The following is a 14546-nucleotide window of genomic DNA, read 5'->3' on the forward strand; positions in this document are numbered from 1 at the left end:
CTAATGATCCTCTGCTGCTTGGATTTGAATACACACTTAGTTGCATCAGTACCTTGTGTGACTCATTAATATTATTGATCTATGAGATAAAATGTTTTAATACAGCCAGCAAATAATGTGACCTGCCACACTTGGTAAACATTGTATTTTCGATATGCTGTATATTCTCCTTTCTGTATATTCTTCATCCTTGTTTCATGTCTAGATTCCAGAGACACTTATTGACAGAGGTTGATTTCTTTGATTAGTCAGCTACTCATTATTATTGCAGTATGTCACTTCTGACCTGATACATAATAAATAAATTAGCTTTATAACTAGCTACTTACGTACCAGAATCACTGGATTTTAGTCCTGATATGAGAGTATTTGCCTGTTATGCTGCCGGTGTTTAGGGCAGCATGAGGGTGCCCTATCTCTGTCTGTCCTCGGTCATCTTCTCTATTGTGCCCCAGATGTAATTCAGGTTCCTCAGTTGCACACAGATATAGGATTTTTTATTGCTATTGCTATAACAGTTCTTTTTTGACCAGCTAGGGTTGTTAGCCCTGAGCTGAACCTCTGAACCCGGAGGACTGGTGGACCACTCTTATTCTGGCCTCAACCTTTTGACCTGTTTGGCCCTACAAAGGCCAAAGCAGGAGGCCTTGACTCCAGCCAGCATAGCTCTCTGAGTCACTGAGGCACGCAAACCTCCAAACCCTGTGACAAGGTTGTGGGCCCCTTGGAAGTTTTGGCATTGTTAATTTATAAAAATATAGCCTTCAATTTTCAGTGCAATTAGAGACAATGAATGGTTAATATTTTGGCTGTAAGAAAATCCAAGATTCAAGATTCCAGGTTGTTTAATGTCTTCCCCAGTACACAAGTGTAAAGGAGAATGAAGTACTTGTTACTCTGGATTCGATACAGCAAAAAAAAAACACAATAAGATAAAGAACACAATAGAAAAACAAACAAATAAATATAACTACATACGATAGCTTATATACATAGACAGATTGAATGTCCATAAAGTGATGCTAGGCACAGGAGTACTCTGACAGGAAATGATAAAGTAGTGGTGGAAATGATAAAGCATATTTTATTGAAGTAACGTTTCAGTTATCTAACAAAAAGAATTTTCAACACTGAATTAGATGATAATGATGGGAATTATATCAGAAAATACTAGGGTGAACCCCCCTACAAAGAACCCAACAAGCAGATACAGTTGAAAGCCTGTAAGCATAGTTGTACTACCAACATTGTGTCCTCCGGGACTCCAAAGAAACTCATTTCTTTGATGTAGTCATCGTCAAAGTTCAGAAACTGAATATCTTTTTGCAGGTAGACTTTATTCACTTTTCGTAAGCTCCTTACGAATGCGTACTTGGCTGCAGTGCTGCTGGCCTCCCAGCTGTAGACAGCTTGAAAATGTAGATCGAGGTGTGGGTTATCCTGCAGGAGAGAAAACCAACAAGGATAATTGTTATAGCGGCTTTTAAACATTCATCCTCAGTGTAGGACAAAAGATAATATCAGACCCATAAATCATTAGTTACTAATCTAATTTTAACATGTGGGTAATGGTTACAAATTTCAATATTATATTTTAGAACAATCATTGAATTATTAAAATGGTTCCGTGCTCATGCTGTAATATAATATAAAACCTATCAAGTTTCCATTTCAGATGATAATTCTTATAGTTCTCACCAGTGCTTTGAATTTGGTGTCACATCAGTGCACCAGTCTACTCGCCAACAAGGACATACAGGATATGCATACAAAAAGGTGCTGGAAAAAGAGCAGTAACATCATAAAGGATCCTACCCACCCTGCTCATGGACTGTTTGTCCCACTCCCATCAGGGTGCCTAGCCTCCGTGCCAGAACCACCAGACCTAAAAACAATTACTTTCCTCAAGTAGTAAAGTCCATCAACACCTCCATCCACTAACCCAACTAACCCAACCCTCCACACCTCCCCCTGCCTCCCCCACCACCACTACTTTATCATTTCCTGCCAGAGCCACCGTATGTACAGACACACTTGTGTCTAGCATTTTTATAGTCAATCTATGAACATAAACTATCTTATGTATTTATGTATTTTGTTTCCTACTATTGTGTTCATAATCATATTGTGTTCCTTAGATGATGCACTGGATTTGGAGTAAAAATTATTTTGTTCGCCTTTACACTTGTGTGCTGAAAATGGCATTAAACTAGGAGCTCCCAACACTTTTTCTGCCATGGACCCCAACCATTAACTGAGGGGTTTGGGAACCTCTGCATTAAACAATCTTGAATATACTGGACAGAATTTAGCTCTGGCAAGTTTGAAGTAATGCATTTTGGGAATTTAAATGAGGGCAAGGAGACCCAACAAGATATGTGACCTTGATTCTTCTTCAAATCTTCCTTACTGAAAAGGGCAAAATACTTGAAGCGAGTACAACATTGTGCGGATTGTAACTGCATCTTGCACAGTGTGGGACCTGCAACAGGTCAATCATAAATAAAGAGTTCCTAACGGATTAAATCTGATTAAGTTTGCTTAATATGCAGTGGAGCCAAATTTCACTTGGCGCAGTGGGATGTGGGGCTTATTTCCATACTGTACAACTCTATGACTCTAGTTATGTTTAAATTCACAGTCGCATTAAAGCTCTGCCATCAGATGTCTGAACAATTCATGAGATGGCACAGTAGCGTAGCAGTTAGCACAATGCTTTACAGCGCCAGCTGTAAGATTAGGGTTGAATTTGCACTGTCTGTCAGGAGTTCGTACCTCTTCCCTGTGACCACGTGGGTACTCTTGCTTCCTCCCACCATCCAAAGATGTGTGGGTTAGGGTTAGTAAGTTACGGGCATGTTTTGTTGACACTGGAAGCGTGACAACTCTTGTGGGCTGCCCAGCACAATCCTCGCTGATTTGTTTTGGTTCAAACAAGGCATTTCACTGTATGTTTCAATATACTTGTGACAAATAAAACTAATCTTAAAAATCCTAAGAATCTTATTCCTTTATTTATTTGTATATAGTTCTTATTGTAACTTATGGTAATATTTTATGTATTATACTGTAATGCTGCTACAAAACAACAAGATTCACAACATATGCCAGTGATAATAAATCTGATTCTGATTCTGAAACACTATTTGAGCAGAACAACGTGAGACAGGTTCCTTGTGTAAGCACAAGAGATTCTACAGATGCTGGAAATCCAGAGAAACACACACAAAATGCTGGCATAACTCAATTGGGCCAAGACAATATGTAGCCTCTTTATTTTGCCTAATAGATACTGTAGGACCTGATGAATCCCTCCAGCATTACGTGTGAGGTCCTTTGTGTGTAAGTTTAAAAAGGGAGATTGTTTTTATATTAAGATACAACATGGAATAGGCCATTCTGGCCTGATGAATCCCTCCAGCATTACATGTGAAGTCCTTTGTGTGTAAGTTTAAAAAAGGCAATTGATTTTATATTGAGATACAACACGGAATAGGCCATTCTGGCCCTTTAAGCCATGCCACCCAGCAACCCCCAGGCTAACCATAGAACAATTTACAATGAACAATGAACCTACCAACTGGTACATCTTTGGACTGTGGGAAGAAACCAGAGCACCCAAAGGAAACCTGCACGGTCATGGGGTGGAACGTACAAACTCCTTACAGAGAGTGGTGGGAATGGTGCATTGCCTACCTCACCCACATACCATGCACAAATTTCAGAATGGGTTAGCATTTCTCCAATATAAACAGGAACTGCAAAAAAATGGTACTTCATATTACTTCACTTTAAACTGATAAACAATGCTCTTCTGCCTTCATTCGCTGGACTAGAGAATGGCAGGTATCGGTAAAAGTTGAACATGGCTTGAGCATAGTGTTAGTGGACTGGGACTGGAAAGCTTGTGATGTAAGAAGAAGTTAGATAGTGTGGGACTTTTTTTTCCCTGGAGCTCAGGAGGTTGAGGAGTGACCTTACAGTGGCATCGAAAATTATGAGGGGGCATAGATAAGGAGAATAGTCACAGTCTTTTTCCCAGGGGAGTTTAAGACTAAGGGATATTGATTTAAGGTGAGTTGGGAAAGATTTTAAGGGAACCTCAGAGACAAGATATTCACACAGAAGGTGGTAGACATCCGAATAAGGTGACAGAGGAAGTGGTAGTGGTACATACAGTTAAACAATTAGGAGGCAGTTACATGGACAAAAAAGGGTTTGAGGGATAGGGGCCAAATTGAAAAAACATATTTTAAGCTCATCAGGCAACTTGATCCGCCTGGACAAATTAGGGTGCGAGACATCATCTATGCTCAATGATTCGAAAGCAATTACTTTATTGTCGCCAAACAATTGATACTAGAACATACAATCATGATAGCGAACAACAGTAATTCTGCAGATGCTGGAAATTCAAGTAACACACATCAAAGTTGCTGGTGAACGCAGCAGGCCAGGCAGCATCTCTAGGAAGAGGTACAGTCGACGTTTCAGGCCAAGACCCTTCATCAGGACTAACTGAAGGAAGAGTGAGTAAGAGATTTGAAAGTTGGAGGGGGAGGGGGTGATCCAAAATGATAGGAGAAGACAGGAGGGGGAGGGATGGAGCCAAGAGCTGGACAGGTCATTGGCAATCATGATAGTGATATTTGATTCTGTGCTTCCCGCTCCCTGGATTACAAATCGATAGTAAATATTAAAAATTTAAATTATAAATCAGAAATAGAAAATAGAAAAATGGAAAGTAAGGTAGTGCAAAACAACTGAGATGCAGGTCTGGATATTTGGAGGGTACGGCCCAGATCCAGGTCAGGATCCGTTCAGCAGTCTTATCATAGTTGGAAAGAAGCTGTTCCCAAATCTGACCATACGAGTCTTCAAGCTCCTGAGCCTTCTCCTGGAGGGAAGAGGGACGAAAAGTATGTTGGCTGGGTGGGTCGTGTCCTTGATTATCCTGGCAGCACTGCTCCAACAGCGTGCAGTGTAAAGTGAGTCCAAGGACGGAAGATTGGTTTGTGTGATGTGCTGCGCCGTGTTCATGATCTTCTGCAGCTTCTTTCGGTCTTGGACAGGACAACTTCCATAGCAGGATGTGATGCACCCTAGAAGAATGCTTTCTACGGTGCATCTATAAAAATTAGTGAGGGTTTTAGGGGACAGGCCAAATTTCTTTACTTTTCTCAGGAAGTAGAGGCGCTGGTGGGCCTTCTTGGCAGTGAACTCTGCTTGGTTTGACCAAGTCAGGTCATTTGTGATATTGACCCTGAGGAACTTAAAGCTTTTGACCTGTTCCACTTCCACATCACTGAAGTAAATTGGGTCGTGCGGTCCGCTACTCCTTCTGAAGTCAACAACCAATTCTTTCGTCTTGCTGATGTTGAGGGATAGGTTATTGTCTTCGCACCATGCCACCAGGTTCTTAATTTCCTCTCTGTTCTCAAACTCATCATTACCTGAGATATGGCCTACAATTGTTGTGTCATCAGCAAACTTACATATTGAGTTTGATGGAAACTTGGCTACACAATCATGGGTGTACAGTGAGTACAGCAGGGGGCAGAGTACACAGCCTTGTGGGGCACCGGTGCTCAGGGTGATTGTAGAGGAGAGTTTGTCCCCTATTTTTACAGCCTGGGTCCTGTCTGTGAGGAAGTTGAAGATCCAGCTGCAGATCTGAGTGCTAAGGCTCAGGTTCTGGAATTTAGGAATCAGTTTATTTGGAATGATGGTATTAAAAGCAGAGCTGTAGTCAATGAAAAGGAGCCTTACGTATGCATCTTTATTCTCTAGGTGTTCTAAGGAAGAATGTAGGGCGAATTGCAAAGCGTCGAGGTTGACCGGTAGGCTGTGGTTGATGTGTGCCATAACCAATCGCTCAAAGCACTTTATAGCAATTGATGTCCGAGCCACAGGTCGATAGTCATTCAGGCATGCCACCTTGCTCTTCTTTGGCACCGGGACTATCATTGCCTTCTTAAAACACGAGAGGATCTTAGACTGAAGCAAGGAGCAGTTGAAACTGTCAGCAAACACTCCAGATAGCTCACTTGCACAGGCCCGGAGAACCGGTCCCGGGACAACATCTGGGCCCGTCGCCTTCCTTGAATTTATCTTCAGGAAGGCCCTTCTAACGTCCTCCTCGGTGACGATGAATCTCGATGCCACCAGGTCCGGTTCATCCAGAGGGAGCGGGACGCTCCTCTTCTGTTCGAATCTTGTGTAGAATACGTTAAGTTCATCAGAAAGAGAAGCACCACAGTTATTGATATTCCCAGCCTTTTCTTTGCGGTCAGTGATCTCATTTAGACCCTGCCATAGTCTACTGGCATCCCTCTGGTTAGCCTGGGCTTCCAACTTGGCTCGATATTGCCTCCTGGTGTCCTTAATGGTTTTCCAGATAATAACCTTCGTTGTTGGAGGTTAAAGAGAGAAAATTCTGGAGAAGACACTCAGAAGCTCACATAATATCTAAGGGGAAAGAAAAAGAGTTAATAGCGCTGATGGATGACTTTTTCATGAAGTTAAATCAAGATGAACCGAGCTTAGTTTCATGTGAACAGGCACAAGTACGTATAGATCTGTATAATGAAAAACTTATTGCAAGATCATATATTGAAACTGTCAAATAAATGACAATAACTTTATTTATAGAGCACTTTTCATAAAGATGATGTAGTTCAAAGTACTTTACAATGAGATAAAAGTACTTTGTAGAGGTCTTAAGCATATATATATATATATATATATATATATATATATATATAGCTAGGGTGCCTAAGACTTTGGCATAGTACAGTAGTAATTTTATGTACAGTATTGCACTGTATTGCTGCAAAAAAAAACAAATTTAATTACATATATGAGTGATGATAAACCTGATTCTGATATGGATATCTATTGTGGACTGAGAGTGGGAAGGCGGCAGGGAGAGGGGAATCATAGTTGAGAAAAAGGAAAGGGAGAGGGGAGGGAACAGGAAACACCAGAGAGACACTCTGCAATGATCAATAAACCGATTGTTTGGAATCAAATGACTTTGCCTGCTGTCTCAGGGCTGGGTTCGTCTGCACCCGTACCACCCCCCCAGCCCCGAGCACTCCTTGTCTGCCACCTGCCCAAACCCCACTTCCGGTGCTCCACACTTGCCATTCCCACCATCGTTTGCTCTTGCCAGATGTACAGACATGCTCTCTGCTCCACATTGACAAATGAGGTGCTGTGTAAAACTCTAGCTCTATATATGAGCCTCAGACTTTTGCACAGCACTGTTCAAACATGAACATAAAATAAAAGCCAAAAAGATGTTGGTTAAAAAACAAGGTTAAACATACAGGATTTGAGCTTGCACGTAACAGTGTCAAATGAGTCTGCATCCTTTATAGTTTTAGGTATTAACTTCCACAGTTAAAAGCGTAGTTCAATAAAGCTGACCTGTCAATTATCTTTTGAGGAAGATTGTTTAACTTTAAGAGACTGGCAGAAAAAGACCTAAGAGCTTGAGAAGGATTACAATACAAAAGTAATCCGTGATGTACTCCAGTCCCAGACCATTAAGAGCTTTAACAACAGGTAAGAGAACCTTAAAATCAATTCTAAAAGATACAGGAAGCCAACGCAAAGTAGCTGTTACAGGAATGATATGTTCTCTCATTCAGATTTTGGTTATAAGTCTAGCAGCGGCATTCTGAATGAGTTGGTCTGCCAATAAACTGCTTTAATAAATAAAGCTAAGTTCTTCCATATTCACTTTGAGAAGAGATTTAATGCCATGAGTCCTGTGTCAGGTTTTCCAGACATCACTAACTTTTCCCTGCTTCAGTCTGAGATTCCCTCCTGCTTTAAGAAAACTATTATCATCCCAATACCTAAGAACAACAAGGCAAAGTGCCTTAATGATGACTGACTGGAGGCTCTGATATCCCCCGACATGAAATGCTTCAATAGGGTAAACATGGCACTCATAAACTCTAGCCTTTCAGGCAACCTTGATCCACTGCAATTTTCCTACTGCTAAGACAGGTCAGGAGCAGACACCATGTACCTGGACCTACATTCATCTCTGGAGCATCAGGGCAGTAAAGGCCCTTTGTTGGACTCTTAACATAAGTAGATGCAGCTCCACTTCCAATCTTATAATTTCAAGCAAACTCATCTCCAAATTCAGACTGCTCAATCAGGATCAGCATCACGTTTTAGGTCAAATTCAACTGCCCAGCACTCAAGTTGGGTTCCCTCAACGTCACAAAAACAAAGGAGCTGGTTGTGGACTACAGGAGGAAGGGAGACAGGCTAACCCCTATAGACGTCAATTGATCTGGGATTGAGAGAGTGAACAGCTTTAAGTTTCTCGGCATAAACGTCACTGAGGATCTCGCATTGTCTGTACACACCGGCTGTGTGGTGTAAAAGGCACAAGGGCGCTTCTTTCACCTCAGATGGTTGAAGAAGTTTGGTATGGGCCCCAAATCCTAAGAACTTTCTATAGGGGCACAATTGAGAGCATCCTGACTGGCTGCATCACTGTCTGGTATGGAAACTGTGCTTCCCTCAATTGCAGGACTCGGCAGAGAGTGATGCGGACAGCCCAGCGCATCTGTAGATGTGAACTTCCCACTATTCAGGATATTTACAAAGACAGGTGTGTAAAAAGGGCCCGAAGGATCATTGGAAACCCCAGTCACTCCAATCACAAACTGTTCCAGCTGCTACCATCTGGGAAATGGTACCGCAGCATAAAAGCCAGGACCAACAGGCCCTGGGACAGCTTCTTCCTTCAGACTGATTAATTCATGCTGATACAATTGTATTTCTCTGTTATATTGACCATCCTGTTGTATATACTATTTATTATAAATTACTATAATTGCATATTGTACATTTGAATGAAGACGTAACGTGAAGATTTTTACTCCTATAGTATATAAAGTATGTAAGTAATAAAGTCAATTCAATTCAAGTACAGTAGATTAGCATTTAGCATAACATAGTGTCTCGGGTGGTATTCCCACTGCTGTCTGTACGGATTTTGTAGGTTCTCCTCGCGAGTGTGTGGGTTTCCTCTGGGTTCTCTGGTTTCCTCCCACGTTCCAATGATGTATGGGTTAGTAGGTTAATTGGTCACATGGGTGTAATTGGGTGGTGCCAACTCATTCAGCCAGAAGTGTGTGTTACTGTGCTGTATCTCTAAATTAAAATTAAATTAAAAGTATTGCACAACTTGTAAGAACTTTCAGCCTCTACATTTAGTCATGCTTTGACGACACTGATGTTTCAAGCATAAAGGACTAAGGAAGGAAATTGTTTGGGTTCTCCACGAGGAATGCATGTGGAATTTTCAACTGCACAAGGAAACCACAGTGTGAGTTCGGGAGTTGGAGACAGGAGGTCAGATGATGAAATCATTAGAAAGCTATTTGCCTCAGGTCAGTAACCTCACAGGCTTTTGCTCATCTGACTGTGACTGTATAGCTGCCAGCAGAAGAAAAACAACTTTTGGAAACATTACTTTGCAATCAGCTAAACCAGAGACTTCCTGCCGCTTCCTCTCTCTGGCTGAGCAGATATCATGTTAACCCTTTATTCCAGGAGACGCATGATGTTGAGGATGCTGGAAACTGAACAGAGATATATGTATAACAAAAATCAACCTGCTGGAGGGACTTAATGTGTTAAGCAATATATCTGATGGAAAAGGAAATATTGACGTCTGGTCATGACCCTGTTTCAGGACTAAGAGTCTGGAGGGGAGATAACAAGTATAAAAGCTTGAGATTGGGGCTGATAGGTCACAGGTGGGGCCAACAGAGCTACCCATTATACCCCACCTGTTACACTTGTGGGGTATATTTTTATGAGATTATATGAAGGTGTAAGCATTATAGAAGTTTAAGTAAATTCTGTCAGTCCAGACTTTGGCCCTCCTCTATGTACAATATAGACTATTCCAGATGTAAATAACCCGTAGAATACATCCAACACATCTTCAAGGAACAATGCCACATTGAAAAGGTCACATCCATCATTAAGGACCCCCATCACCCAGAACATGCCCTATTCTCATTGCTACCATCAGGGAGGAAGGACAGGAGCCTAAAGGCACACATCAGTGAATTTGGAACAGCTTCTTCCCCTCTGCCATCAGATTTCTGAATGGACATTAAATCCATGAACACTACCTCACTATTTTCCCTTTTTGCAGTACTTAATCTAATTTAATTTTAAATATATATATATATATATATATATATATACACATACACATATATATATCGATATAATATACATATTGTTCTTAATGTAATTTACAGTTTTTACTATTACATATTGCAATGTACTGCTGCCACATAACAAATTTCATGACATAGGCCAACAATAATAAATCAGATTCTGCTACCTGAAAACTGACCGTAGTTGATTTTTCTGTCATTCTGTGTATTTCTGTCATGCTGAATATTGCCCATGGTTACCCATATCATGGTTACCCATAAAACACAGGAGCAGAATTAGCTCATTCGGACTATCAACTCTTCTCTGCCATTCCATCATTGTTCATTTATTATCCCTCTCACCACCATTCTCCCGCCTTTTCCCTGTAAACTTTGATGCCTTATTAATCAAGAACCCATCAACCACTGCTTTAAATATATCAAGTGACTTGGTCTCCATAGCTACCTATAGCAATAAAAATATAAATTTACAAAACATGAATTAAACATAAATTATACAAAGTCACTTGAAGGAGCACAATTAAAACAGAAAAAAAGTCCATTGAAGCACAAATGTGGTCTAATTGGTCATTATGTTACTGTAGTGATTAGGGTTGTGCAGACTGATTCAAAAACCGAATGGCTGACGTCCTTGAACCTGGTGCTGTGGGACTTTAGACTTCTGCATTTCCTAGCTGCTGTTAACTATAGCTTGAATAGTGAGGACCTTTGCTGATGGATGCTGTCTTCTTCATGCAGTGCCAATACCTTCTACTTGTTGAAGGTTCTGCTTGTTGCAGTTGGCATGGCCTGATTGGCGGGAATCATTGACGATGGATGTTGCCTTCTTGAAGCAGTACCTCCTGTAGATACAACTGGTGGATGGAAGAGATGTGTCTGTGATGTATTGGGTTGGGTCAACCATTCTTTGCGGCTTCTTAAGTTCCTGTGCCTTTCAAGTTTCCATACCAGACCATGAACCACCAAGTCAGGATATTTTCAACAGTACATCTATAGAAGATTTTTGGAGTGTTTGGTAACAAACTGGACCTGCTTAACCTTGTAAGAAAGTAGACATTGACTTGCTTTTCTTGTGATTGCAATACGTACTGGGCCCAGGGCAGGTCATGCAATATGTCAATACCCAGGAATTTAAAGCTAATATTTCAGGAAGATTTTGAGATCAGGAAAAGATAAGGAAGACAATATTTGAAGGTTATTGAAAAAAATAGAAGCAGGAGGCAGTGATCCAACAGACACTAGTAAGATGGGCAGAATGGCCATATTCCAGACACACAGATAAATGCTTATTTGTCATTGTGGATTTGGACAGGTTTTATCATCTAGCTGTCTTAAAGGTGTTTCCTCAAACTGAAATATAGATCATTAGTTTATTTTCCAGATGCTAAGAATTCAAAGTAGGACTAGGCCTCTGGACTACTCAGTACTACATGTACTAACCCCATAATTGATTCACTTACTATCTAACTAATATTTTATAGTTTGAACAATGAATGTAATGTAGATCACATCTTAGCGTACACATGGGCCACTTTGGGGCTCATAGAAGATTTACTAAATTGCATTTTATTAGCAAATCAGAATAAATTGCTCTCAGAATGCAGGAAGAAAAATTCCAAATCAGATTAAAATCTACTTACTGAAAGATATTTCCTGATAAAGAGCCTTGATTAAACTGGCCTCTCTAAACCATTGTGTTCCAGATGACTCAACCACAGATTGAACCACTGGATATTGCATTGTGCAAAAAGGACAGGAAAGTTCCAAAATTAATCTACAGCATGTGTTTGTTTCTAAGTGGCCTCTTTACATCTGGGAATGAAGTGGAAATAAAATCAATGGTTAGACCTACACTGTGCTGCACAGAGTGTTGCATTGAATATTAATGTAGTGGCTTCCTCCGCTCAAGCATCCAAATGACATTCAAGATTCACACTCAAAATGCTGGAGCTACTCAGCAGCATCTAAGGAGAGGAATTCTCCTGGCTTCTTCCCCCTTCCTTTCCAGTCCTGATGAAAGGTCTCGGCCCAAAAGATTGATGGTGTATTCCTGTTCATAGATGCTGCCTGACCTGCTGAGTTCCACCTCCATTTAGTGTGTGTTACTCTGGATCGCCAGCATCTGCAAGACCTCCTGTCTTCAAGATTCACACCTAAGCCCTGCTTTGTGTGACAATGTAAAATGGAATATAGCAAGTCAGCCATGCAGGTAAAGATTAGCTTGATTTGTCACATATACGTTTAAACATACAGTGAAATGCATTGCTTTGTGTCTACAACCAGCACAGTCCAGGGACTATGCTGAGGGTAGTCAGCAGGTGCCACTACTCTTCCAAAGGCAATGCAGCAGCCCACAACCCACTGTCTCATATGTCCTTGGATTGTGGAAGGAAACCCACTTGGACACAGGAAGATCATATAGACTGTACAGACAGCAGGAATCCAACTCAGATCAGTGATTACCAGCACTGTTAAGTGATTGTGCCAACTACTATGCTTCTGTGCCTCCTTTCATAAAGAAGGGAAAAGTTTTAAAATAGTTGATCATTTTCTATTTTTATTTTTCACAATGTTGAGATATAGGTTTAAAAGAAATTTATCAGGATGGTTTTAGACCATAAGACTGTAAGGTTTAGGAGCAGAATTAGGCCATTTGACTCAAAGAGTCTGCTCCACTATTTTGTCATGACTGATCCAATTTTCCTCTCAGCCACAACCTCCTGCCATTTCCCCGTATCCCTTCCTGCACTGGATAATTAAGAACCTATCAACCTCTGCCTTAAATATACATAAAGACTTGGCCTCCACAGATGCATGTGGCAATAAATTCCACAGATTCGTTCTAAAACAAAGCCCCTTATTTTGAGGCCATGTCCTCTGGTCATAGACTCTTCCACCATAGGGAACATCCTCTCCACATCCACTTTATCAAGGCCTTTCACCATTTGAAAAGGTTTCTATGAGATCCCTAACTCTTCTGAATTCTAGTGAATACAGGCCCAGAGCCATGAAACACTCTTCATTTGACAAGCCATTTAATCTTGGAATTATTTTCATAAACCTCCTTTGAATACTCTCCAGTTTCAGCACATCCTTTCTAAGATAACAGAGCAAACACTGTTCATAATACTCCAAGTGAGAGCTCACCAGTACTTTATAAGAACTCAACATTCCACCCTTGCATTTATATTCTAGTCCTCTTGAAATGAACGCCATCATTGCATTTGCCTTCCTCATCATAGACTCAAATGACAAATTAACCTTTAGAGAATTCTGCACATGGTCTCCCAAGTCTCTTTGCACCTCAGTTATTTATATTTTAGACCATAAGACAAAGGAGCAGAAGTCGGCCATTCAGTTCATCGAGTCTGCTCCACTATTTTATCATGGCTGATCCATTCTCCCATTTAGTCCCACTCCCCCACCTTCTCACCATAACCTTTGATGCCCTGGCTACTCAGATACCTATCAATCTCTGCCTTAAATACACCTAATGACTTGGCCTCCACTGCTGCCCGTGGCAACAAATTCCATAGATTCACCACTCTCTGACTAAAAAAATTTCTTCGCATTTCTGTTCTGAATGGATGCCCTTCAATCCTTAAGTCATACCCTCTCGTACAAGACTCCCCCATCATGGGAATCAACTTTGCCACATCCACTCTGTCCATGCCTTTCAACATTCGAAATGTTTCTATGAGGTCTCCCCTCATTCTTCTAAACTCCAAGGAATTCAGTCCAAGAGCGGACAAACATTCCTCATATGTTAACCCTCTCATTCCCGGAATCATTCTAGTGAATCTTCCCTGTACCCTCTGCAACGTCATGACAACCTTTCTTAAATAAGGAGACCAAAACTGCCCACAGTACTCCAAGGGAGGTCTCACCAATGCCTTATAGAGCCTCAACATCACATCTCTGCTCCTATACTCTATTCCTCTAGAAATGAACGCCAACATTGCATTCGCCTTCTTCACCAACGACTCAACCTGGAGGTTAACCTTAAGGGTATCCTGTACGAGGACTCCCAAGTCCCGTTGCATCTCAGAACTTTGAATTTTTTCCCCATTTAAATAATAGTCTGCCTGTTTATTTCTTCTGCCAAAGTGCATAACCATATACCTTCCAACATTGTATTTCATTTGCCACTTCTTTGCCCATTCTTCCAATCTATCTCAGTCTCTCTGCAGACTCTCTGTTTCCTCAGCACTACCAGCCCCTCCATCTATCTTCATATCATCAGCAAACTTAGCCACAAAGCCATCTATTCCATAATCCAAATCATTGATGTACAATGTAAAAAGAAGCGGCCCCAACACG

The 14546-nt window shown here is 41.0% G+C and overlaps 1 protein-coding gene across 1 annotated transcript in view; it reads right to left on the bottom strand.

Moving 5' to 3' along the window:
* Nucleotides 1-919: 919 nt before the first annotated feature.
* Nucleotides 920-14546, bottom strand: part of LOC140200882 (exocyst complex component 1-like) — a 38483-nt gene continuing 24856 nt past the window's right edge. The window contains exon 3 of the mRNA XM_072264519.1: nucleotides 920-1440. Within this exon, the coding sequence (XP_072120620.1) occupies nucleotides 1186-1440 (255 nt within the window). The 3' untranslated portion in view covers nucleotides 920-1185. The remainder of the gene's footprint in view (nucleotides 1441-14546) is intronic.

Source organism: Mobula birostris, chromosome 7 (assembly GCF_030028105.1).
Source record: "Mobula birostris isolate sMobBir1 chromosome 7, sMobBir1.hap1, whole genome shotgun sequence".
Lineage (NCBI taxonomy): Eukaryota > Metazoa > Chordata > Chondrichthyes > Myliobatiformes > Myliobatidae > Mobula > Mobula birostris.